The sequence below is a fragment of the Malus sylvestris genome, chromosome 11 (assembly GCF_916048215.2).
Source record: "Malus sylvestris chromosome 11, drMalSylv7.2, whole genome shotgun sequence".
In the NCBI taxonomy this organism is placed as follows: domain Eukaryota; kingdom Viridiplantae; phylum Streptophyta; class Magnoliopsida; order Rosales; family Rosaceae; genus Malus; species Malus sylvestris.
In genome coordinates, this window is record NC_062270.1 from 7,141,699 (window position 1) to 7,168,971 (window position 27,273).

Genomic DNA, 27,273 nt, shown 5'->3' on the forward strand with positions numbered 1-27,273 from the left:
AGAAGGAAATTCATAATGCAGCGGCCATGCCACATGGTTCAGGTTTCAACCTGGATCATGGGTGCTGGTACTGATCCGGCTGTGGCAGTACTGCTATTTGCCTCGTTTATCTGGCCACTGGAATTGTTGAATGCAGTTACTCCACAGATCTCGCAAGTTCTGCAAATCAAATAAATAAAATTATGGATAGGCAGAAAATAACATATCAGTCAGACAAGACAAGTAATTACAACCATAACGCAACATAATGAAGAAACGTACCATGAGGATTTTGAACAAACATAATGAAGTGTAACCAACAGCATACAAATATAAAAAATATAGAAGAAAATGCTATACAATCACTGTAAGTGATTTCAAAGGCCATCGATCTTCTATTTCTGTTTCTGGAAAAAAGTCAGGTCGTCAAGATGTCGTTCCATTTGCTTACCATGATGAGTAAAATGAAATTTGAACTAGCTTGCTGTTCTTGCATATCTTCTCCTCATCCTGGTTACCAAGCAAGTCAGTCTTGACCAATCCATCTATGATGTATTGTATTATCATGTGATGTGTTGTGCGGAAGCGTCAAATATGAAACCAATAAGCAACAACGGAAAAATATGACAAGACAAATAATCCAAAAGACACAATGATTTATACTGGTTCGGTGTAAGCCTACATCCAGTTCCGAGACGGCGAGGAAATTCCACTAATATCAAAAGGAGATTACAAATTGAGTTTTAACTCTCAAACCCAAATCCCACATACAATCAATAGCTCTCACTCAAACTAAGAAACAAATGGAGAAGAAGAAACACATATCAAAATCCTTCTCTCCCAAAAGCTACACAAGTAGCACCAACATCTTTGATTGAGTGATTACTAACAAAATGAAATTATTACAAATGGTGGGAAGGAGCAGCTCATATTCAAATGGGAGAGCCGAATGCTCTCCCTGGTTTCTTTCATCTGCAGCTCCCCCCACATCCAAAGGCATAACCAAATGCCTTAATATAAACAAAAGGCCCCGCCTTCTCTCTCTCCTCTTCTCTCTTTCGGCTGAACTCATCAAGGCCACATATTATTTGCCTTTGTAAAAGCCACAAATCAAGGGCTAGACATCATAATGATGTCCCCCTTTTCCTTATTCTATTTTATTAGCCGAAAGGTATTTTGGCTTGTTGTCCACTTGGTCACAAATCCAACATGATGCAGCTTATCTAGATTATATTTCCTGTAGCCTAAGTTTGGATATTTCCTTTGCAAAGGGTATAGCGTGCAAGGTCCTAAGAACTTTACCAAATTATCATCCTTCGAGTAGAGAAAATCTCCCAAATATAAGCGAAATAAACTTGTGACGGAATCAAAGAATGCAAATGCTCATCATCATTTACTAATCCATATGCATGATGTAAACATTTACATCTTTATTAGAAGCAGACATAAAAAATACATGGCACACAAGATATCCACTTTTCGACTTAGGAGCTCAATTCTTGCATACAAACACACTTCCTTTAGCTTGCATTGGACTTCGCACTTTCCACTAATGGTGATGCCACAGAAAGTGTGACTGTAAAAAACTATAAACGTAGAACGATCGATATGTTTGAGTTCATATGGACTGTAATAGTGGTGACTACAAGATTTGTTCCTTTACTAGATTTTCTCTTATTTTATATGAGCATACGCATTCTACTATATAAGTAATTTGCCTCATTCAGCATTCCAGTAAGAAGCAAAATGATAAAACAATTGTGACAATTACATCAAAAGAAAGAAGCTAATTAACAAGTAATCATTCGAATAAGCTGAACTCATGGAAGCAGGAACCTAACACTATCAAGATGGTCTCTATTGTAGCATGCCCATAGTAAGATCATAGTTTGAAGTATGTTAGGATGCCACTTGTCATCATCTCAATATGACAAATGTAAGGTTGAGATGCTATAGTAGTAGATAAGATGGTTGTAGTTGTTAGATGATAGCTTACAGAGGAAGCTAAGTAGTTTACATATAAGGAAGTCGGTTGTAATTGGGAGGGGGTCATTGGAATAATCTCTGTGTAACACAAGAAAGTACTATGCAATTGTGAAGAAGCCGAGCAAGGTTTTAACATTGGTATCAGCTAGTGTCGATTCCTCTCAATCCTTCGTTGTTGTATGCCTCGCCGACCCCGGAACACCATGGAATTGCGAGTGTCGACTTTGGAAACCATGCTCGCCGATCTCAAAGCTGAGTTCAAGAACAGCCAAGAGATGATCATGATGCAGCTGCAATCTATGGCAGCCAAAGGCGGTTCTTGCAGCGGCGAATCATCTGAGGCAACACCGCTAAATCCTCAGATGCAGGGCGGAATACAAGGTGGTCGCCACGATTTGGGCTTTCAGAATCACTCGCCATTTCTGAAAATGGACGTTCCAAGGTTCATGGAAGGTGACGATCCTTTGGGTTGGGTCCATAAAGCCGACCATTATTTCGATTTCTTCCACATCGAAGATGCCAAGAAGGTGAAAATGGCTTCATTCCACAAGGAAGGAGAAGCTCTTCAATGGTTCCAGTGGGCCAATTGTCTAACCAATTATCCTAATTGGGAGGATTTCACCAAGGTTTTTTGTCAAGAATTTAGACCTTCCAAATTCGAGGACTCGGCTGAAAGTTTGGTCAAGTTACGACAAACTAGGACACTCCGAGACTACTTGTTGGCATTTCAACATTTATTGAATCGTACCAAAGATATCAGCCTTGCTTTGTTGGAATCTTGTTTCATTGGGGGTCTTAGGCCGGAATTGCGACATGATGTGAAGCTCCTTAAACCTAAGGATGTGCTGGAAACTGCTGCATTCGCTCAGCAGATCGATGCCAAACTTACAGATCTCAAGGTGAAAACTTTCTATAAATCACCTACAATTCAACCCAATTTCAGATCACCAGTTTTGCAGAATGTTACTAACCAACCATTGGCTGATATTCATACTAAAACTCCTAATGTATGATGATTGACCCCAGAAGAAGTGGATTATTGTCGAAAGAATGGATTGTGTTTTCACTGTAAGGAGAAATATGTGAGGGGCCATACTTGTTGGAATATGAGGTATTGTTTGCAACCCCTAATACCTTACCTCCTAATAGGTTGCATGGTCATAGAATTCCCTTGATAGCAAAAAGTAAACCTCCAAATAGTAGGCCTTATAGATATGGTCCAGTGCAAAAATCAGGGATTGAAAAATGTGTTCAGGAGTTGTTACAAGCTGGTTTTATTAGGGAAAGTAATAGCCCTTATTCATCTCCAGTAATCTTAGTGAGGAAGAAAGAAGGGACATGGAGGATCTTTATGGATTATAGGGGTCTGAATGGCATTACTATCAAAGACAAATTTCCAATTCCTTTGATTGATGAACTTTTGGATGAACTGTTTGTTCAATTCTTTTCTAAACTGGATTTAAGAGCTTGTTATCATCAAATTAGGATGCATCCTAATGATATAGAGAAGACAGCTTTTAGAACACATGATGGCCATTATGAATTTTTGGTCATGCCATTTGGTTTAACGAATGCTCTTGCCACATTTCAGTGTTTGATGAATGAAATTTTCCGACCATTTTTGAGAAAGTTCATCTTGGTGTTTTTTGATGACATTTTGGTATATAGTGATACTTGGGAATTGCACATGCAACACTTGAAGGTAGTATTTGATCTGTTGAAAGCTCACAGTTTGTTTGTTAAGAAATCGAAATGTGCCTTTGGGAGGGATAAGATTGAATATTTAGGACATATTGTGTCCAAAGATGGGGTAGCTGCTGACCCTACCAAGTTGGATTCAATTGCTAACTGGCCTATCCCTACTTTTGTCAAATCACTCAGGGGTTTTTTTGGGTTTAATTGGGTACTACAGAAAGTTTATTCCCCATTTTGGCAAAATTATAGGTCTCTTGACTGCCTTAACCAAGAAGGACAGTTTTATTTGGTCTAAGGAAGCTACACATTCCTTTAACACTCTTAAAGCAGCCATGCTTTCCCCTCAAGTTTTAGCTCTACCCAATTTCAGTAAGCCCTTCATTATTGAGAGTGATGCCTCTGGACTTGGCATTGGAGCAATATTACAACAAAAAGGCAAGCCCATTGCTTTTACAAGCAAAGCCCTTAGCCCCAGAAATCAAACTCTGTCAGCATATGAACGAGAAATGTTGGCAATCATTCATGCAATTCACAAATGGCAGTCTTATTTGGTGGGGAACCATTTTATAATTCTCACAGATCATCACAGCTTGAAATATTTCTTACAAGGAAGAGCTCACACACCTTTTTAGCAAAAATGGGTGTCTAAACTCATGGGCTTCGATTATGAAATTCAATATAAGCAAGGCTGTGACAACCAAGCTGCTGATGCATTATCACGTAGTTCTTTAACTATTGATCTAACTATTGAGTTCTAGTGTGATTCCATTGTCTGTGCAGCTATCTCCTACCCTTATTCAACATGGATTGATGACCTTAGGAGACATGTTGAAAAAGACACTTGGGTGATTGAAAAAACACAGAAAGTTCTCAGTGATACCTCAGATGGGGGACCACTTAGCAATCTCAGGTTTCAAGTGGATAATGGGTTTCTTAAGTACAAAGGTCGAATTGTACTCAGCCTTTTTAGTTCGTGGAAATCAAAAATCTTTGAGGATCATCATGCAACCCCAACTGAAGGCCATGAAGGTTTTCTTAAAACCTATAAAAGAATCTCACGATCATTCTATTGGGAAGGAATGAAGAAAGACATCAGAGAGTTAGTAGCATCTTGTAGTGTCTGCCAACAACACAAGTATGAAACCTTATCTCCGGCTGGTTTCCTTCAGCCATTACCTATTCCATCCAGAGTATGGTCTGATATCTCCATCGATTTCATTGTGGGGCTTCCTCCCTGCAAAGGAAAAACAGTGATCTGGGTTGTAGTAGGTCGATTATCCAAGTATGCTCATTTCCTAGCTCTATCTCATCCTTTCACAGCATCCATGATTGAAATTGTGATAATAATTTTTTTTTAAAGATTTTATCTATGATTATCTGCTCGGTCACAAATATGTATTAGAAATAAGAGTGCCAAAGTTATATCACGAATATGTATTTGATTTTGAGCACTGTCCCTTTTAACTGTAGCAAGATGTAATGTAACTAGGATTCATGGTAGTAGTCCCACCATTTCTAATGGAGCACCCAAATGCCGCGGTGTGATTGTTGGTTATGTTGCTTCTCAAGACTTCAAGCCACTTTCTTTGTACAGGGTAATGATACAACGGAGATGCAGATGGATGCATAATTTGGTGTTTCTGCTTGAAATTATGAACACCCATTTGCTGGATTGTGAATATTTGTTATGCTTGAGTGTTTAATGATAGTTCGAAAACTTTACGATTATGTTTTGTTTTGTTTCTGCATTGAAGTGCAAGCACTTGGGAGCAGTCTCTCCATAAAATGGGGGTAAGGCTAGCCGACATTCACCTCTCCCAGACCCTGCGTAAAGCTGTTTTGTTTTGTCAAACTGGACTTTCATTCTACATTGAGCTGCTTCCAAATTAGCTTTGAGAATAGATAACATCATGTTCCTTTTCTGCAAGCATTGATCCACTGACGCTACCTTTGTAGTGCCATTTTCATAAGAAGGAACCACTGGAGGAGCCTGACCATACATTATCTCATAAGGTGTTAATTTGGTGACAATGTGATAACTAGTGTTGAAACTCCATTCTGCCCAAGACAACCAATGTAGCCATTTTTTAGGTTGCAAACAGCAAAAACACCTGAGATATGTTTCAAGACACCTGTTCAACACTTCTGTTTGGTCATCTGTTTGAGGGTGATACCCTAAGCTAAAGCAAAGAGCTGACCCTTGTAGTGCAAAAAACTTTTTCCAAAATTTACTCATAAAAATGGGATCTCTATCACTGATGATAGAACTGGGCATACCATAAAAGGTCGTAGGTCGTACCCAGTGCACAAGGCTCCCACTTTACGTAAGGTCTGGGAGAGGTGAATGTCGGCTAGCCTTACCCCCATTTTATGGAGAGACTGCTCCCAAGTGCTTGCACTTCAATGCAGAAACAAAACAAAACATAATCGTAAAGTTTTCAAACTATCATTAAACACTCAAGCATAACAAATATTCACAATCCAGCAAATGGGTGTTCATAATTTCAAGCAGAAACACCAAATAATGCATCCATCTGCATCTCTCCGTTGTATCATTACCCTGTACAAAGAAAGTGGCTTGAAGTCTTGAGAAGCAACATAACCAACAATCACACCGCGGCATTTGGGTGCTCCATTAGAAATGGTGGGACTACTACCATGAATCCTAGGTACATTACATCTTGCTACAGTTAAAAGGGACTGTGCTCAAAATCAAATACATATTCGTGATATAACTTTGGCACTCTTATTTCTAATACATATTTGTGACCGAGCAGATAATCATAGATAAAATCTTTAAAAAAAAATTATTATCACAATTTCAATGGCTCTGACGTCAACATTCTTCAACTCCGCCTTCGGAACAGTGACACTCAGAACTCCATTCTCCATGGCAGCCTTAATCTGATCAACCTTTGCGTTCTCCGGAAGCTGAAACCTCCTCAAGAACTTGCCGCTGCTCTTCTCCACTCTGTGCCACTTGTCGTTTTTATCCTCCTTCTCCACGTTCCTCTCTCCGCTGATCTTAAGCACCCTGTCGTCTTCCACCTCCACCTTCACCTCCTCTTCCACCTTCACCTCCTCTTTTTTCAGCCCCGGAACGTCCGCCTTGAACACATGGGCTTCGGGGGTCTCCTTCCAGTCGACCCTAGTGTTCACAAAAGCCGAATTCTCCCGAGAAAATTCAGGAAATGCGGAGAGTGATGAGGAGGAAGGGAACGGGAAATCCTTGAAAGGGTCCCACAGATTGAGGGAGAATGGGTCGAAGACGCTGCTGCTGCTTCCTCCTCCGGAGTTGGGAATTAGCGACATTCTGGAAAACCGATGGGATTGGTTTGGATGCAGAGAAATTTGAGAATTATTACAGAATTATTGCTTTTGCTGGACTGGAAAAGTAGCGGATCTGATATATTTATAAGGAACCGAAGAATTTTCTAGAACAGACTTGAGGATGAGGTTAGCAATGTAGGTGTGAGTTTCTCGAACTTTCTAGGATGCTTGAGAATAATTGGAACTTTCTTAGGACGCTTAAGAATAATCCGACGTTTGTGTGAGTTACTCACACAACACTGTTGACTCCATGATGATGAATGGTGGACCCAAAAACCTTAGTGTGGGGGTTGTATGGGCCGTTCGATTTAATCGGACGGTTAAAACTGAAGATACTGTGCAAGTTATAAGCGGGGCGTTTGAATCTTTGATATGTATTATTTGGACTTATTGATAAATAATAATATTTACATTAAATTAACAATATCAACTAAATATCAATAACATTTAACATCTCATGAAGTAGCTTATCTAAAGGTAAAGGGAGTTATAGCCCAAACAAGCAAATTACGTACCAACAGTTAAGTAATATGATGGTCACTTAGTATTTTTCTTTATTTGAGAGTGAGAGGTTTTAGGTTCGATTCTCGTCAAAAGCGAATTCGAATCATATTATTGTTTAGGGTAAATTGCCAATTTAGTTCCTGAATTATCACCTTAGTGAAAATTAGGTTCCTAAACTATTTTTTTTCAGAAAAATTAGTCCCTGAAATATAAAAATCTACCAATTACATCCCTAATTTTATATTCGAAGCTACTATATTCAATTTTCCATCATTTTAATTTATATTACTTGCATGCGATACACATTGGAGGGTAGATTGGTAGTTTTTCATAAAAGAAATAGTGTATGGAGTTAACTTTGGATGAGAAACTGATAGTTTTTCATAAAGAAATAGTGTAAGTTAACTTTTGAGGGTAAATTAAACATTAAATTCGCAACCTATATGAAATGTTAAGGGCTTATAGACGAGAAAATGATGTTATTACACTCTAAAATGTGTTAAGTGACTTAAGTTGACAAAAAAATTGGAGAAAATAGCTTTGAATATAATAGTAGGGATGAAATTAGCAATTTCTAATGAATTTAGGGACTTATTTAACCGAAAAATAATTCAGAGACTTAATTTTCACTGAGGTGATAGTTCATGGACTAAATCGACACTTCACCTTGTTGTTTATTCATCGCCCGCAGAGACAATATCGTTTTGTTCAAAAAAAAAAAGTAATGTGATGTGTACAAAATAATACATAAAATATTATAAAACACACATAAAAGGATCTAAGCCTAAAAAGAAAAATCATCCACAGAGCCCAGTCAGTAAGGTTCTATACGCCATAAGATTGAAATAAAGCATTTTATTGTGCACCATAAGATTGGAAGAATCAATCTTATACCTAGCCAATTACCAATGGCTGATCAAAGTTCTAGCTCATAAATATTAAGTACAAATGTGAAAAACAAACTGAAATCTATAGGCCAAATTGAAAATAAAATAAAATAAAATAAAAATAAAAAACAACATCTGCACGCCCGCACCGGCAGTAAAGCTGGTTTTGTGGAATTCTTTTCTCTCTTCTATCCCAATTTCTTTCTTTCTTTTTTTTTTGGTCAAAGCCCAATTCTTTTTCATTCACGAAGTTTCTAGCAACTTCTGTTTTGCCTTCATTGTGCTGTTGGGTTTCATGCTCTTTCTAGTTTTCCGGCACCTGGAATTTTCCAGAAACGTCTTTGACTCGTTATAAATGCGTCACTAACCCACGCCCTTCACCAACCAGTGAAGCCAAGCAAGAACTCTCCCTACCGACTCCAATTTGATTCCCTAGGCAGCCAAACAAAACCACATCAAGTTTTTTTTTTTTTTTAGGTTTCTTTGAATAAATTATAAAAAAAAATTATCTCAACCATGAATAGGTTTTTGAGAACTTTAACGAAAAGTTTCCGGTACTGTTCACTTTAACGAAAAAACATATTTTTACATTAAAAAGTCAATTATGGTACTATTCATTTTACCTTTTATTTTGTCCTTGTCGTTAAAATTCAAAGTTTTCAAACCCCTTTCATTAGTTTTCCTTAGGTTTTTTTGAATAAATTATAAAAAAATTATCTCAACTATGAATCGAACCACAATCTTATATATCATGTTTTAAACATTATAATGTCATACCTCAACTTATGAATTTCTTTAAATATTCTATCAATTTTAAATGTTAAATGATGAGGTGCTAGGAGTGTAGCTCACTCTTTTGACGCTCACTCTTTTGACAATTGGAATAAAAAATTAATTAATTAATAAAAAATTATTAATTTTCATTTACAATTAAAATCAATTTTAAAAAACCTCTCTCAGCCGCAGCCCTCCTCCCCCCTTCATCCCCAATCCTCCCTTAACCCCCCCCCCCCACAATTTTCCGAGCAACCAAACAAACCAAAGCATATAATTTTTTCCAAAAAAATAATTCAAAACCCAAGTCTACAAATCACACGAGAGTGCAAACCCGATTTTTGATCTAAAAAACGTGCATTGAATGTGGATCTGGCAATTACAAGCAGGACGCGATTCCCAAACCTCACAAATCAAAATTTACAAACCCTTAAAATCCCAATAGATTTACAAGTTCCCAGAGTGGGATTCAAATCCCACGAAACCTTCTTAGCCACTGGACCAAAACACTAGACTATTTCTCTACCAGAGAAAATTAAGATTTAATTTTTAATTTAAACCCATGATGTTATGGGTAAAATGATTTTTGGGCATCGGTGGAGACTATGCGCAGACGAAGGAGAGAAGGGAATAGAGAAGACTCGCAGACTACCTCACCGAAAAGATCTCATCCCCTGACTCCATCGAGTTCCTCCTCCTTCCCCAGAACGACGCCTTCCACTACTCCAAAATTCCTAGGTACTCGATTCCACCAGCAGCGACAACCACATCAGCAACGGCGATGGCGATTACGCAGCTTCAAATTCTCATGATGCACTCGAGAGCTCCCTTGCTGATCTTTAGAACCTTGACGACGGATAGATGAAGATTGGAAAAGTCTCGATCATCGCCAGGTTTAGGAATCGCGGGCGGGAAGCTCATACGGTAGCCTGATCTCGAGTTCAGGTGGTTTCCATGACAGAGGACTTGCCGCAGACAGCCATCAAGAAGCAACGAGAGAGACACGAGGAGAAATGGGGTTTTTAATAATTTTAATTTTTTCAGATTAAAAATTCTTGACTTATTTAATTTTTAAATTATGAGTGGGTCCCATTATTGCCAAGTTATCATTTAACAAATTTAATGGAGGTTGGGCATTGCAACGAATTCATAAGTTAATGTTTTTGTAATGTTTAATACATAAAGTATGAGATTGTGGTTCAACCATAGTTTATGTAGTTTTTATAATTTATCTTCTTCTTTTTCAAAATGTTGCTTATCCCCAACTCTCAACAAGGCAACATCATCTTCGACCAATTCTCTCTCAACTTGTGTGACCCTTTCAAGGATTTCCCATTCCCTTCCTCCTCATCACTCTCTACATTCCCTGATTTTTCTCGGGAAAATCGGCTTTTATGAACACTACAGTCGACTGGAAGGAGACCCCCGAAACCCACGTGTTCAAAACGGACATTTTAGGGCTGAAGATGTTGTGCGGAAGCGTCAAATATGAAACCAATAAACTACAACGGCAAAATATGATAAGACAAATAATCCAAATAACACAAGGATTTATACTGGTTCGGCGAAAGCCTACGTCCAGTTCCGAGACGACGAGGAAATTCCACTAATATCAAAAGGAGATTACAAATAGAGTTTTAACTCTCAAACCCAAATCCCACATACACCCAATAGCTCTCACTCTCACAAAGAACAATTTGGAGAAGATGGACACACATCAAATACCATCACTTCCAAAAGCCAGTGGCGGATCCACAGTGGGGTCAATGGGGTCGCACGACCCCTTGGAAGCCATGGAAACAACCTTAGAGACCCCTTAGAGCTGCTGGTGCGACCCCTTGGCTGCACACCAAATGTTCGACGAAAGGTCCTCGGCTGGAGGTTGAAGACGAAGGCGCTGCGCGCCTGTTTTTTTTTTTTTTTAAACAACCTGGGCAAAACGACGTCGTTTTGGGCCAGGTCTGAACAAAAAAAAATGCCGAGCGTGTCCTGGGCAGGTCTGAACAAAAAAAAAATACCAAGCGCATCCTTTTCAGCCATATTTTGCACAGATCCGAAGCCCCTGAATCCAAAACCCCGAAATTTCTTTTGTTTTCTCCTCCTCCAACCCTAAGTTCCAAACTCAATCCCCCCCAAACCCTCAACTCCATATCCTCCCTTGCTGCCGCCATTAAGGTGCCTTTGTGCTGCCGTCGTCGTCACTGTGGTGGTGGTGCCACCAACTTTGCTCTTTGTATTTGCTCATTGTTATTGTGAAATTTCACAATTCAAGTAAGTTCTAAACCCTATGTATGCTATATTTAATTTAATTGAAACCTAATTCATATTTATTTTGATTATATTGGTGATTTGTTTATATTGTGAGTATTTATTTTGAATATTTTGTATATGTAGAATATATTTAATTTAATTGAAAATCAATTCATATTTATTTTGATTATATTGATGATTTGTTTATATTGTGAGTTTTTATTTTCATTATTTTGTATATGTAGAATGCAAGATGAGATATTTAATTTAATTGAAATCCAATTCATACTTATTTTGATTATGTTGATGGTTTGTTTATATTGTGAGTATTTATTTTGAATATTTTGTATATGTAGAATATATTTAATTTAATTGAAATTCAATTCATATTTATTTTGATTATATTGATGGTTTGTTTATATTGTGAGTTTTTATTTTCATTATTTTGTATATGTAGAATGCAAGATGAGATATTTAATTTAATTGAAATCCAATTCATATTTATTTTGATTATGTTGATGGTTTGTTTTTATTGTGAGTATTTATTTTGAATATTTTGTATATGTAGAATTATTATGGAACGGTTTTTTAAGAGAAAGTCATCATCGGGTTCGGGTAGTTCGAATAATGTTGATAGTTCAAATACTGTTGGTAGTTCAAGAACTCCAAGTTCAAGACAAAGTTAGTTAGATGGTGTTTTGGGTAATCTTGAAGCGGATCTTGGATTGAGAACTCGAATAATAGATTATGATGCTAATATGAGAGATGAGGTCCGAATATCATATCTACAAAAAAGACCTTGTCAACCTAGAGGTCATAATTTCCCAATAACTAATATGTCGGGAATTAATCGACGCTTCATTCCCCAATAGTTTGATGAGTTTGATTGGTTGGAGTATAGTATATCTAAAGATGCGGCATTTTGTCTCTATTGCTATCTCTTTAAAACCAATTTTGCACAAGTGGGTAGTGAAGCTTTCACTGGAGATGGATTTAAGACTTGGAAGAAAGGGAGAGAAAGATTTAAGATGCATGTTGGACCAGTTGGGAGTGTTCATAATAAGGCTAGAGAAACTGCTACAAATTTGATGAATCAAGCTACACATATTGAAACGGCAATGAGCAAACACTCCGACCAAGCTCGTAAGGCTTATCGCACATGCTTGAATGCATCAATCAAGTGCACTAAGTTTTTATTACGACAAGGTCTTCCTTTTCGTGGCCATGATGAAAGTGCCACTTCAAGCAATAGGGAAAATTACTTGGAGCTATTGCAATTCCTTGCAGATAATAATGATAAAGTTAGAGAAGTTGTGATGGAAAATGCTCCGGGGAATCTCAGATTAGTAGCTCCTAGCATTCAAAAAGAAATTGTGAATTTATGTGCCCTTGAAACACTTGATGCTATCATGGATGGTCTAAAAGATAGATTCTTTTCAATATTGGTGGATGAAGCACGTGATGTGTCGGTTAAAGAGCAAATGGCTATGGTGTTGCGTTATGTGGATGACAACGGGCATGTAATTGAAAGATTTGTGGGTATCCAACATGTTACCAACACTACTTCAAGTTCACTAAAGGATGTTATTGACACATTATTTTCTCGCAATGGTTTGAGCATTTCCAAGCTACGAGGACAAGATTATGATGGTGCTAGCAATATGAGAGGTGAGTTGAATGGCATTAAAACAAATATATTGAGAGAACAACCTTGTGCATATTATGTTCATTGCTTTGCTCATCAACTTCAACTAGCTCTTGTTGCCGTAGCAAAGAAGAATATAGACATTGCCTCTTTTTTTGCAACGGCTAATAGTGTGATTAATCATGTTGGAGCATCTTGTAAGCGGCGTGATTTACTTATAGAGCAACTTCAAGAAGAACTTGTGATAGCTTTTGAAAATGATTGTCTTATAACAGGGCGAGGCTTAAATCAAGAAACAAGTCTCAAACGTGCTGGTGACACACGATGGAACTCACACTATGGTACCTTGATTAGCATCATTTCCATGTTTTCATCCGTGGTTCATGTGCTTCAAATGGTTATTGATGATAATCCCAATGACAGTGCGGGTGAAGCAAATAAGTTAATGAGAGATATACGTACTTTTGAGTTTGTGTTTCACCTTTTCTTGATGAAAGTCATATTAGGACTCACAAATGATTTGTCACAAGCATTGCAAAGGAAAGATTAAGAAATTGTGAATGCAATGGCTTTAGTGAAATCATGCAAGGAAAAGCTACATTGGATGAGGAATAATGGGTTCAATGCATTGGTTGATGAAGTATCTTCTTTTTGTGAAAAACATTATATTGATGTTCCTAACATGGAAGAGGCATTTATACTTCCAGGGAGGTCAAGGCGTAATGCTCCAATAAAGACAAATCGTCATCATTATTGTGTAGAGCTCTTTATTTATGTCATTGATGAGCAAATTACGGAGTTAGATGATCGCTTTAATGAGGTAAATACCGAGTTGCTTATTTGTTTGGCATGTTTGAGTCCGAAAGATTCATTTGTAGCTTTTGATAAACCAAAGTTACTTCGTCTTGCTCAATTTTATCCTCAAGACTTTCGGATGAGGATCGTTTGGCACTTGAAGATCAACTTGAGATTTATATTCATTATGTACGTTCCAGTAGTGATTTCTCTCAATTGGAAGGGATTGGTGATCTTGCAAAAAAAATGGTGGAGACAAGGATGCATCAAGTATTCAATTATGTATATTTGCTCATTACATTGTCTTTAGTTTTACCAGTTGCAATTGCTTCAGTGGAGAGAACATTTTCTGTCATGAATATTGTTAAGGGTCCACTTAGGAACAAAATGGGAGATCAATGGTTAAGTAATAGCTTGCTTGTTTATATTGAGAGAGATATTTTTGCTTGTATTGAAACTGAAGCTATAATGCTTCGTTTTCAGAATATGAAACCTCGTCGTGAACAATTATAGCTTGTAATATTGTTTCTGTTATGAATTATGAATGAAAGTACTATGATTTCATTTTCAACATGTTTTTCCATCCTAAATTTTTTTTTGGACTTTTACATTACGACCCCTTGTGGTAAGATTTCTGGCTCCGCCACTGCCAAAAGCTACACAACATGTAGCAGCAACATCTTTGATTGAGGGATTACTAACAAAAGAGGATTACAAACAAATGGGAAGGAGCAGCACTGTTTCAAATGGGAGAGCCGAACGCTCTCCCTAGTATGGCTCTCATCTGATGCCGCTCCCCCCATCTCTCCCACATTCAGCTGCAACCTTTATCCATACAAAAGCATCCAATAAAAAAATCCAAAGTAAAGGAATAATCATTACTTTACAAACATCATCATGACTTTCCTTTTTCTTTTCAACAAACATCATCATTGTGTCTTTACTCATGATGATGTCCACCAAACTTTTTTTTGTTTAGTTTACTAGCCAAAATGCATTTGACTTGTTGTCCCCTTGGCCACTAATTTGGCCACTATCCAACAGAAGAAGGATGAGGTGAAGGTGGAGGTGGAAGACAACAGGGTGCTTCAGATCAGCGAAGAGAAGAATGTGGAGAAGGAGGACAAACACGACAAGTGGCATAGAGTGGTAAGGAGCAGAGGCAAGTTCTTGAAAGATTTCAGCTTCCGGAGAATGCAAAGGTCGATCAGATTAAGGCTGCCATGGAGAATGGAGTTCTGAGTGTGATCGTACCAAAGACAGAGGTGAAGAAGCCTGACGTCAAAGCCGTTGAAATCAATGGTTAATTAATAGTGAAATAATAAGATTATGAATGTTGTGTTCTTAGGAAATAAGATTATGAAATAGAGTGCCCAAAAAAGAGTGATTTGTGTAATTGTTTGTAAAATAATGACTTGTGCGTAGTTAATTTGATACAAATTTGGATTTATTCGTTTGAAAATAATATTAAGTGAGGATAATCGGAAAACAGCTTTTGTAGTAAAAAATTAGATTTAAACTTTTTGGTAAAGTTCATTAGGTTTCATGGTCGAATGTGAAAGTTATATTATTTTTCTGTTACTTGTCATTTCACTCTATATTTTTTCACGCGGTATCATACCATTGCCAATCCCCTTTCTCACTTCTCCCTCTTCGTCTCTCTACACCTACATCCCTGTCTTCTCTCTCCTCTGTCTCACTTTCTAAGTGCAAAACATTTTTGTGAGTTTTTAGATTTTAAAGCTCTGATTGGATCAGTTTGAATGAAAAGTTTTAACCAAGCTTCTAAAACTGGAGAAAGGATTTCTAGGCAGCAAAAGGCAAGACCCATGGCGTACAATTGAGATTTTAAAAAAAATGGCTTTGAGATTTGTTGGTTAGGACTTAGTATGTCCTTCCCTCAATTGTGAGCAGCTCTTAATATGCTTTCTTCGCAGGCAGGCGAATTGGAGACAATAGTATGCTTTTGAAGGAGTTTCTTAAAAAAACACTTTCAAACAAATTTGTATAGAATTTATATGCTACGACTAATAGTAGCCCTACTATTGTTCGAAATAGATTACCAATTCTAATTGTGATGTTTGTACTGTAAAATAATGTGATGCCTCGAACGAATGAGGATGGCTCAAGCCATGTATTGTGCCTTGAGAATGTGGGGTTGGGAAGCAATGCATCCAATTTTTCTTTCACTTTATCCTTCTTCTTTTTTTGTTAAAGAAAGTACCATATGGTTCGTAAGCAAAGTATCCAAATCTTTTTCACTTTTTTCTTGATAAAGAGAAATACAAAATGGGTTCGAAAGCAATGCATCCCATTCTCTTTTCCTTTGTCTTTTTCTTGTTAAAAAAGAATGAAAATACCTTACTTCAGAATCACCTCCTCTTGAGGTAATGCTCGTTAAATATTTTTTTTTGCTTCTCTATTTATATTGTTAGAGAACTCTTATTAACATTTCCCCATTGAAGTTATCTGCTCATTGCATTACTGAGGTAACATAATATGTCCTCCTTGTGCATGATACCATTCAACATTCATATTTTCTAGCAAATTCGTGAAGTAACAATGTCAGCACCAGACACATGAGTTGTTGTTGAATAAGGCATAGATTTCAAAATTTCACTTTTACTCTAGCGAACTGTTGCATTGGGTTGATTTACAATACAGGTACATATGTACATCTTGGAAACTTTATTTATTTTCAATATTTGTTGTTTTAGGTGTTTATTTTTACCCATGTGTGACTAAGAAACAAAAGTGTTTGGTTTTACAATATATTTTCTAGCAAATTCGTGAAGTACCAGATCCAGCACCAGACATATTGTTGTTGAACAAGGCATAGATTTCACATTTTTTTTCCCTACCGGTTAGTTGCATTTTGTTGATTACAATATAGGTACGTATGTTCTTAGAAACTTCATTTCTTTTCAATATTTGTTGTTTTAGGTGTTTGTACTATATGTTTATGCATTTTGATGTTCATCCACGTCAACTGAAATTGAGCTAATCCCCCCCTTATAATCGAATTTTTACTTTTCTCACTCAATACAAAAAGTTTTAAATCATGTCTGCTATATGGTGGTGAAATGTAAACTATTAGAAATTTGTATGCTGTAAAATAATAATGAGTAAATAAATATACATGCAGTGAAACTGTCAATTGAAAATATAACTTTACCCATTGAAATTCAATTTTCTTTAACTAAAACTCATCATAGTATATTTTCCTAACAAAAACTCATTGACTTTACCTCTTGAGAAAAAAGGGCCTTCGGGTTTTTTACATATATATTTTTTTTCACTTCTCCTATTTATATTGTTAGAAAGCTCTTATTAACTCTTCCCCATTGAAGTTATCTGTTCATATATTTGCATTGATGTGCATCATCTTTCCTCTTTGTGCATGCTAACATTCAACATTCAAATTTTCTTGCAAATTTGTGAAGCACCACTACCAGTATACCAGACATATGATTTGTTGTTGAACAAGGCATAGATTTCAAAATTTCAATTTTACTATGTTGGACAATTGCATTGCGTTGATTTACGATACAGGTATGTAGTACTTCTCGAAAACTCTATTTCTGTCCAATATTTGTTGCTTTAGGCATTTGTTTTTATCCTGCTTGACTAAGAAACTAAAATGTTAGTTTTATAATCTAGTGCCCACCATATATTCTATTTCAGGATCCAGCTCAACAATTTTATTGATTAGGTTTTGACTTCACACAATTTTGTATTTTTAGATGTTTAAAATATCCCTAGTAACTTATGTCAGATTAAAAACAAATTTTAATATCATGATTTCATTGCATATTAATAATAAAAGTATATGATTCTACGGTTTTCATTTGTTTTATTTTATTTTATTTTCCTTTTTAAATTCCCTAGTTGCTTTTCAAATTTGCATAAATTAGGATTTTTTTTTGGTTTAATTTTTCCGTTTTCAAAATATGGGAGCATTAGTTACCAACAAAATATAAGAATGTTATTTTTTTTTCAAAATTATTTAATTATATTCTATATAAATATGGATAAATTATTTTACTACACATATATAATAACAATAAAATGTGCTTAATGTATGTAATATAACATGCAAAATAATTTACCTACAACATAAAGGATGTGATTTGGTTCAAATTTATTTTACCTACATTTCACATATAGATATGGGGAAATTATTTTATGTAGATTAAAGTACCTACTTAAAGATGAAGAATGTGAATTTGTTCAAGATTTAATTTACAATTATTTCAAATATATAGATATAAGTAAGGGGAATTTTGATCTAGGTGCAACATCCCTAGCATTTAGACTTTTTTATTAAACTATTTTCTACAATTTTGGTGCCATGTTTTCTAAAATGTCCTTCTTTTTGAAATTCAAAATTACATGAAGTGCCATTTATCCACCAATTTATTCAAAAAGTAGCTCCGAAATCTAGCCTTCTTCAAACCAAATTTATTATTTTTATTAATCCAAAACAAAGACACATGTTATTAAGTTATCAACCAATGATATGTGCCAAAAATTAAAATTAAAATAACTAAAACTAAAATAAAACGTACCATAAACTAGAATTAAACGTACCAACACTAAAACTAAACGTACCAATCAACGATATATACAAAATAATTCTCTCACTAAAATGTATACATAATAATTTCAAAATATAAACATCCACCATTTTCATTATCTTGAAGGTAAAATTATATTTTAATTTTAGGAGAAAAAAATATTTTTTACGAAGAAATTATAACAAAGAGATAATTTGATAAGCATCAGGTGGGACTTTGTGGCAAGGCTTCACATCGTTTCGGGTTTGAACTAAGTGATGCTTAAGCCTTAAGTATGAGTCATAGAGGAAAAATAACAAAGATCTACACAAAACTCAAACAAAAGATAAAGATAGAGAAAAAAATAGATAAGTTTTCTGGCTGGGCTCAAAACTGTCATAAATAGTGGGCGATGGAGGAAGGAGACGCTTGAATTTTGAAACGAACCATGAGGGTTGCTGAAAAAAAAAATGAAAAAAAAAAAGAAAACTAAAGGAGGTGTGGGGTCTATGGTAACGAGATAAGGATGAATGAAAAAACAATAAAAAAAAATATAAAGAAATAAAATAATTGAAAAAACCTGATATATCACGTTGCTTGCTGTATGGTGTAAGCTTGACAATGGGCTTACAATAATGTTGTTCAAATTCGTCTTTTGCAAGAATCGAACATAAAGCCTCTAACTTACAAGTAAAGAGAAATATCACTAAAATCCTTAATGAATCCACGGGTATTCAATCAGGATTTTAAGTGATTCTCTAAAATTCAATGTGTATTCAATCAGGATTTTAAGATAATTTATTAAAATCCTTAGAAATCTGGGTGTATTCAATTAGAATTTTAAAGAAGTTTATAACATTCCAGGTGTATTCAATTAGAATTTGAATTTAAAGAATTTAGAAAAGTTAAGGAATTAGAGGGAATTGGAGAGATTTTGTAGTGTATTTTAAGCATCCACAAATCTCACCTCTCCCCATGAGATTTCGAGGGAATTGAATCAAAATTTTATATGAAATCTCTACAAATCAGGTAAACTTCAAAAAAATTCATAAATTTATAAATCAATTAAAATCTCTCAAATTCCTAATTGAATACACCCCTCTTTAGATTTAAACAGGACAAAAATATATGATTATTAATGTTGTGTTGGGGTGCTTCTTTGGTTTAGGCATCAGAGCACTGAGCGCGGGACTTACAAAAGCCACCAACAAGGAGAAGCATTCCGGCCGTTGTCTTTGATTTCAGAAGGAAATGGAAATTATAATTGCAATTGCCTCAAAAATTGGAGAGTCCTTGGTCACACCAATAGGAACAGAGTTTGGCTATTTGGTTAATTACCATTCCAACCTTGAAAGTCTTAGGGGTGAGATAAAAAAGCTTTTTGACAAGAAAGATGGAGTGCAGGGATTGGTAGATGCTGCCAAAAGGAATGGTGAAATCATCAAACCTGATGTTCAGAGTTGGCTAAAGAATGTGAACGACGACATGGTCAAAAAAGTGTTGCAGTTTGAGGATGAAATTAACAAGAAAAGGCGATGTGTGTATCGATGGAGCTTGAGTCGGAGAGCCTATAAGATTAAACAAGAAGTTCTTCGGCTCCAAAACGAAGGAAGATTTGAAAATGTGGCCCATCCTGCACCTCCACCAGAGATATGGTCAACATTCGAAAATGTTTTTAAGGATTTTAAGTCCAGAAGGGCAAACATGAATGAGGTGATAGAGGGTTTGACGAGGGAAGAAGTACGAATGATCGGGATTTGTGGAATGGGGGGCGTGGGTAAAACCACAATGGTAAAAGAAATCATCACAAGATTGGCAAAACTGAACCTATTTGATAAAATTGTAATGGCAACTGTGTCTCAAAGTCCAAGTATTAGGACGATCCAGGCGGAAATTGCAGAAGAAATAGGTTTGGAATTGAAGGAGGAATCCGAGTCCGGAAGAGCACGAAGGCTACATGGGAGACTCATGGAAATAAAGAGGATCCTGATTGTATTAGATGATGTCTCGGCAGAGCTTGATTTTGAGGCTATAGGACTCCCTTCTGGAAATGCTCATGAAGGGTGCAAAGTTTTGTTGACATCACGAGATTCGAACGTTTGCAGCAGGATGCGAAGTCAACAAATTATTGCAGTCCCGATTTTAACAACAGAAGAATCACAGGAGCTCTTTCGAGAAATGGTAGGTGAATCCTTTAATGATCCTGATTTACGTTCCACTGCAAAAGATGTATTGAAGGAATGTGGAGGTTTACCTATTGCAATTGTAACTGTTGGAAAAGCCCTAGAAAAGAAAAACAAGCGTGAATGGGATGATGCCCTTAATCAGTTGCGAAATTCTACCCCAGTGAACATCCCTGGAGTGAATGACAAAGTTTATTCTAGCATAAAATGGAGTTATGATAGATTGGAGAGTGATTAAGCTAGGTCATGTCTTTTACTTTGTTGTTTATTTCCAGAAGACTATGATATTCCAATTGAGTATTTGGTTCGATAAGGATGGGGTCGAGGATATTTTAGCAGCAGCTTTACTTTGGAAGATGCAAGAAATAGAGTGCATCTTTGGTTGACCAACTAAAAAGAAGGTTTTTGTTGCTAGATAGTGGCAAGAGTGAGGCTACAAAAATGCATGACGTAGTTCGCGATGTTGTCATATGGATTGCTTCAAGAGATCCACATGGATTTTTGATAAGAAGTGATGCTGAAAATAAAGGGTGGCCAAATTTAGCTACATATGACCATTACACTACAATCTCACTTGTTGGCGATTTGGAGATTCCAGTTGGTTTGAAATGCCCAAAACTTGAGCTTCTACAGACGATGGAAGGACTTTTTTCAGAAGGTAGCATGAACAACATTTGTAAGGCGATGAAAGAACTGAAGGTTTTAGCTTTGGTGGGAATGGAAATGAAAAACCGAGTCTCATTAAGATCACTGAAGAATCTGCGGACCTTGTGCCTAGATGGGTCTAATTTTGATGGCACGTCTACTGATGTTATTGGGAGTTTGGAGAATTTAGAAATCCTCAGCTTTCGGGATTGTTATTCCATGCGTGAGTTGCCGAGGGAAATTGGACGACTTAAACAGTTAAGGTTGTTAGATACGACAAACTGCGAGGAACTTGAGGTGATTCCACATGGTATCTTCTCCAGCTTATGTAGACTTGAAGAGTTGTAAATGGTTAATAGCTTTAACGAATGGGAAATTGGAAGAGGAAGAGAAGAAAAGGGGATGGCAAGCATTTCTGAGGTGATGTCTCTGTCCGATCATTTGAAGGTTCTAGCCATAGAGATACCCAGTGTCATCCACTTGTTGACAAAAGACATAGTCTTGAAAAGCCCAACAATAAGATTCCTTATACGCTGTGCAACATGGGGAAGGCATTTTTCGGAGATGAGTACTTATGCATTCGAAAATTGTTTAGAGATTAGTGAAAGTGATGCAAGGGAGTTGGAGGAGAGTCAAGCAGTCAGACTTTTGTTGGAAAAATCTAAAAAATTGTATTTGTCGGAGGTTAAGAATTTCTCTGTCCTCACTGATTTAGACCAAGAAGGATTTCAAGATTTGAAAGATTTGCAGCTTTGGAATTGTCCACATATCGAGTATCTTGCAAATGGAACAAGTGGGTTTTTGACCAACCTAAGATTCCTTGAATTGGTATTTTGTGGTGTCTTAAAATATGCCTTTTCATTATCAGTAGCAAGAAACTTGGTACAACTCAAAGAATTAAACATTGATGGATGTGGTCAAATGGAAGAAATTGTGTCGAAGCAGGGGAGGGAACATGAGGAGGAAGCCGATATGATATCTTTCGATAAATTAACCAATTTGACTCTCGAGGGTCTAGGGAGTTTGGTTGGTTTCTTCCAAGCTAAGAAGCTATACTCCAACCAAGAGGTATGTCCCACTCTCCAATCTCTATGATATGAGGAGGCAGCCGATATGTGGAAATTTGAAATTGTTTAACTGATAATGATTTTTCTTTTTCAGGAAACAACGGCAAGGGTTGAGCATCAATCTGCAGGCGTATTTGAAAAAGCAATATTTCCATCAAAGTGCATTTCATGGTTACCAAGTTTAGAAGAGGTAGTATTGGGACGTATGAAGTTTGAAGGCGTGCTATTTGATTTGAAAATCCATATAGTTATGGATGGGCAGACAGCTCCAACATTTCCACAGCTACGTAAGTTGAAGATATTTTATTGTACATTTACACATTTGTGGAAAAACATTCCATCTGGATTTCAGGGTTTCCGAAATTTGAGATATTTGGAAATGAGAGAATGTTGTGGTCTAGAATATGTGTTCTCGCATTTAATTGCCTGGGAACTTTTGAATCTTGAAGAGGTAAAGATAGCAAAATGTCCGAACATGGAAACTATAGTCAGAATCACAGAGCAAAATGAAGAAGAGGCGACAATATACATGATTTTGTTTCCGAAACTGAACACATTTGAACTAGAAGACCTGCCTCGTCTCACAAGTCTTTGTCCAGAGGGATTTACATTTCTATGGTCATCCACAAAAAAAATGCACGTGAAAAGATGTGAAAATTTGAAGACATTGGGTGCTGTAATTCCACAAAGAAAGAAGTTGGAGAATAACTTGAAGAAGGATTCAACAAGTCATGATTTCAGCACTTCTCCAACACGTTCATCAAATTGGTGCCCTGCTGGATGTGGATGCGCACCATATTCAAGACCAAACGCCCACCGCCCCATTGAAATATTGCCACGTCCAATTAACCTGGAGGTAAGCTTTTAAATCAGGTTCAATTAACCTCTATAAGTACAACTTTTAATCAGTATTGTATCATCTTGTTGATCGTGCTTAATTTTCTAGGTTACACCAACTAATCTTGAGGACTCAAATGATAATGATAATCTCGAAAATCTTACTGTAAGTGACTCTAATTCGATGGAAGTGATTTTCCAACTCAAGGGACCGAAGCATGAAGAAAGTAGTCACTCCATTGAAGCATTCAATAAATTGAGTTCCTTGCGGTTAGATAGATTGCCAGGTTTAACGCGTGTTTGGGAGATGGGTAGTTCACAACCGATGTTGACAGGAAGCAGCTTCGGAAACTTGAAATCGCTGGAGGTTGGTTTTTGCAACCAGTTGAAATACTTGTTTTCATCGTCCATAGTCAAACTTCTCGTGAGTATAGAGGACATAGAAGTTCATAACTGTGAGAAGATGGAAGAAATCGTTGCCGCAGAAGAAGAAACTGATGAAACAATTACATTACCTAAAGTGAAGTCCATCAAGCTTGAAAGTCTGCCAAAACTCAAGTATTTTTGTGGTGAAGCTTATACTTTGAAGTTGCCGTCTTTGGAGTTATTGGAGGTTGATGACGTGCAAAACTTAAGCCTATTAGCTCCAAAGCTTATTGCCACACATCCCCGATTGCAAGTACGCACCGCGTTGGGAGTGGCTGAATGGAAGGAGGACCTCAATGCCACTCTAAGGAATATTTACGTCACAAGGTATGCTTTAATATAAGGTTTTTAATTTCCAATCATTTATGGCAAACACCACAAAAAATTCGACAACAAATTTAGGCAAAGCATAATCAACAGTTCAGATTTAGTTTGACGAAAGTGTAATCAAAATTTAGTCACACACACACACACACACACACAACACACACACACACACACACAACACACACACAACACACACACAACACACACACACACACACACACACATATATGTATATATGTATGTGCGTATTTGCACACTAGAGTGTATTTAGATATGTTTTTCTTCTTTTGAAAACTCAATTATATCTCAAGAAAACTTCTGTCTTTCATTTCTAACACAGGAAGGGTGAAGATGATGAAATCGAGAGGGAGGACGAACACAATTAATTGATCAAGCACAAAGGTTAACATGTCTCCATCTTCAACTTCTTCTAGGCTTAGTAAAAACTGCTATTTTCGGAAACACATATACAATAAGCATAACCGTTTCAACTTATTTGAGTTTCAGTGATTTCTAATATTCTCCAATGCATGCAGGACAACAATTCAAAGAAGGTTGTGGCTTCAACAATTCGTTTACCATCTCATATGTACAAACCAATAAAATGTCATTTGTTGCATCAGACTTTCATTCCAAAAATACTATTTATGTTGCTTATTTTATGCATGTATAATAAATTTCGAGTGTGATTGTTACTGTTTGTATCTAAGTTCGCATTATTAATGTATGTTTATTTGCACCAAGAAATGAGAAATGCTTATGTAAAAATAAATGAATAAGATTAAACAAGAAAAACTTTACGCTACTCAAACTTGCAAACACTCAAACTACAAGCATTATGAATAAACACGGAATCAGGCTACGCAATTGCCTTCATCATAACATGATTTTGGCCCCCATTTTATAATTTCCTACCACATTTTCACATTCTTTCCATGAATTTTATAATACATATGCAAAAGAGTTCAATCTAGGGGCTCCAAAAATATCACAGACAGAACAATTAACACAAATCGAATAAAAATTTGAAATCATGAATCGATCCCGAAACTAAAAGTTGAAATTTTTGAAAAGAACTTACATCGGAGGACAGCCCACCGGGACAGGATCATTTATACCTCTTGGATCGAGAATATTGGCAGGAAAACCGCGGTCACCGTTTCTTTGATCTGAAATTGAGGAAACTTGGCTACGATTCTGTAGAAACTAACTTGGGAGTTGGAAAGAGGAGTCTGGATATGTAATTTGACGGCCGTTGGTGACCCGTGGATGAAAATAAACTTCATGCGAAAACAAGACCAGATTGAGGTAAGAAAGAAAAATACATAGGCAGAAATAACATGTCAGTCAGGCAAGACAAGTAATTGCAACCATAACACAACAGAATGAAGAAACATACCATGAGGATTTTGAACAAACATAATGAAGTGTAACCAAGAGCATACAAATATCAAAAATATAGAAAAGAATGTTATACAATCACTGTAAGTGATTTCAAAGGCCATCTTCTATTTCTGTTTCTGGAAAAAAGTCATTTTGTCAAGATGTCGTTCCATTTCCTTACCATGATGAGTAAATTGAAATTTGAACTTGCTTGCTGTTCTTGCATATCTTCTCCTCATCCTGGTTACCAACCCAGCAAGTCTTCACCAATCCATCTATGATGTACGTACGTCATTGTAATATCATGTGATGCAGCTTACCTAGATTATATTTCCTGTAGCCTAAGTTTAGATATTTCCTTTGCAGAGGGTATAGCATGCAAGGTCCTAAGAACTTTACCAAATTATCATCCTTCAAGTATAGAAAATCTTCCAAATGTATAAACGAAATAAACTTGTGACGGAACCAAAGAATGCAAATGCTTATCATCATTTACTAATTCATATGCATAATTTAAACATTTTCATATTCATTAGAAGCATACAGAAAAGATACATGGCACACAAGATATGTACTTTTCGACGTAGGAGCTCAATTCTTGTATACAGACACACTTCCTTTAGCTTGCATTGGACCTCGTACTTTCCACTAATGTAAATGCCACATCAAAAGTGAAAGAGCGACTCCGGAAACCAATTACATCCATGTGCTTGCACTTCAATGCAGAAACAGAACAAAACATAATCCTAAAGTTTTCGGACCATCATTAAACACGCAAGCATAACAAACATTCACAATCCAGCAAATGGGTGTTCATAATTTCAAGCAGAAACACCAAAAGTCAAAGAAAATAATGAATTAAATTCTGAAAAATTTTGTACTCAAGTATCTCCCGTGATCTTGAACCAAGTCTCAGCACATTGCTTATAAGCAGCACCCAAATCCCCCTTGCAAGAACACCCCAAGTCAATCGGGACCCCAGAGGCAGGGTCGGTCCCACCACCTCCCTCCAAACCCAAGTGGCAAATCCTGCAATTTCTCTCAACTTTACTCAAATGCACCACCTTCTTCACCTCCGAAACCCCACTCTCTCCACTGAACAGCATTGGATGTCGTCAGAGTCATCCGAGTCCGACGCACCGCTGCCTCCGGTGGCCAAACGGCGGTGGTGGGTTGTCTCGGGAGCTGACATTCGTGAAACCCAGAAAGAGAAATGGCGTGAAATGGTAAAGTGTTAAAGTTGCGGCATTCGGAGACCAAACATGGTGGGGTTATAGAGCAGGTGGAGATGTTTTTTCTCTATCCTCAATCAAAATATCAATCTGCAGGCATATTTGAAAAAGCAATATTTCCATCAAAGTGCATTTCATGGTTTCCAAGTTTAAAAGATGTACGTTTGGAATTTATGAAGTTTGAAGGCGTGCTATTTGATCTGAAAACCCATGGCCAGACAACTCCAATATTTCCCCAGTTACGTGAGTTGCGGATATTCGATACTTCGTTTACACACTTGTGGAAAAACATTCCGTCTGGATTTCAAGGCTTCCAAAATTTGAGATATTTGCACATAAGTTATTGTTCTGGTCTAGAATATGTGTTCTCGCATTTAATTGCCAGAGAACTTTTGAATCTTGAAGAGGTAGAGATATCAACATGTCTGGACATGGAAACTATAGTCAGAATCACAGAGGAAAAAGAAGAAGAGGCGACAAAAGACATGATTTTGTTTCCGAAACTGAACACATTTGAACTAGAAGACCTGCCTCGTCTCACAAGTCTTTGTCCAGAGGGATCTACATTTGTATGGTCATCCACAAAATATATGCTGGAGAATAACTTGAAGAAGGATTCAACAAGTCATGATTTCAGCACTTCTCCAACACGTTCATCAAATTGGTGCCCTGCTGGATGTGGATGCGCACCATATTCAAGACCAAACGCCCACCGCCCCATTGAAATATTGCCACGTCCAATTAACCTGGAGGTAAGCTTTTAAATCAGGTT

The 27,273-nt window shown here is 36.7% G+C and overlaps 2 protein-coding genes and 4 pseudogenes across 2 annotated transcripts in view; 4 read left to right on the top strand and 2 right to left on the bottom strand.

The window, feature by feature from the left end:
* LOC126589109 (disease resistance protein At4g27190-like) overlaps positions 1 to 22,016 on the top strand; it is a 98,546-nt pseudogene extending 76,530 nt beyond the window's left edge.
* Positions 1 to 22,412, top strand: part of LOC126589107 (disease resistance protein At4g27190-like) — a 77,772-nt pseudogene extending 55,360 nt beyond the window's left edge.
* On the bottom strand, positions 1 to 26,463 carry LOC126589163 (uncharacterized). The gene is made up of 2 exons (XM_050254387.1): positions 26,155 to 26,463; positions 1 to 159 (listed from the first exon to the last, which is right to left on the bottom strand). Exons 1-2 carry the CDS (start codon positions 26,373 to 26,375, stop codon positions 39 to 41), a joined length of 342 nt encoding a protein of 113 aa, XP_050110344.1. The 5' UTR covers positions 26,376 to 26,463; the 3' UTR covers positions 1 to 38.
* Positions 10,404 to 15,295, top strand: LOC126589171 (18.5 kDa class I heat shock protein-like; annotated as a pseudogene).
* Positions 25,779 to 27,273, bottom strand: part of LOC126589150 (18.5 kDa class I heat shock protein-like) — a 31,862-nt gene continuing 30,367 nt past the window's right edge. The window contains exon 2 of the mRNA XM_050254379.1: positions 25,779 to 25,904. The gene's annotated coding sequence lies outside the window, so the exon portion shown is untranslated. The remainder of the gene's footprint in view (positions 25,905 to 27,273) is intronic.
* The window catches only part of LOC126590171 (uncharacterized), a 2,348-nt pseudogene continuing 1,453 nt past the window's right edge, over positions 26,379 to 27,273 (top strand).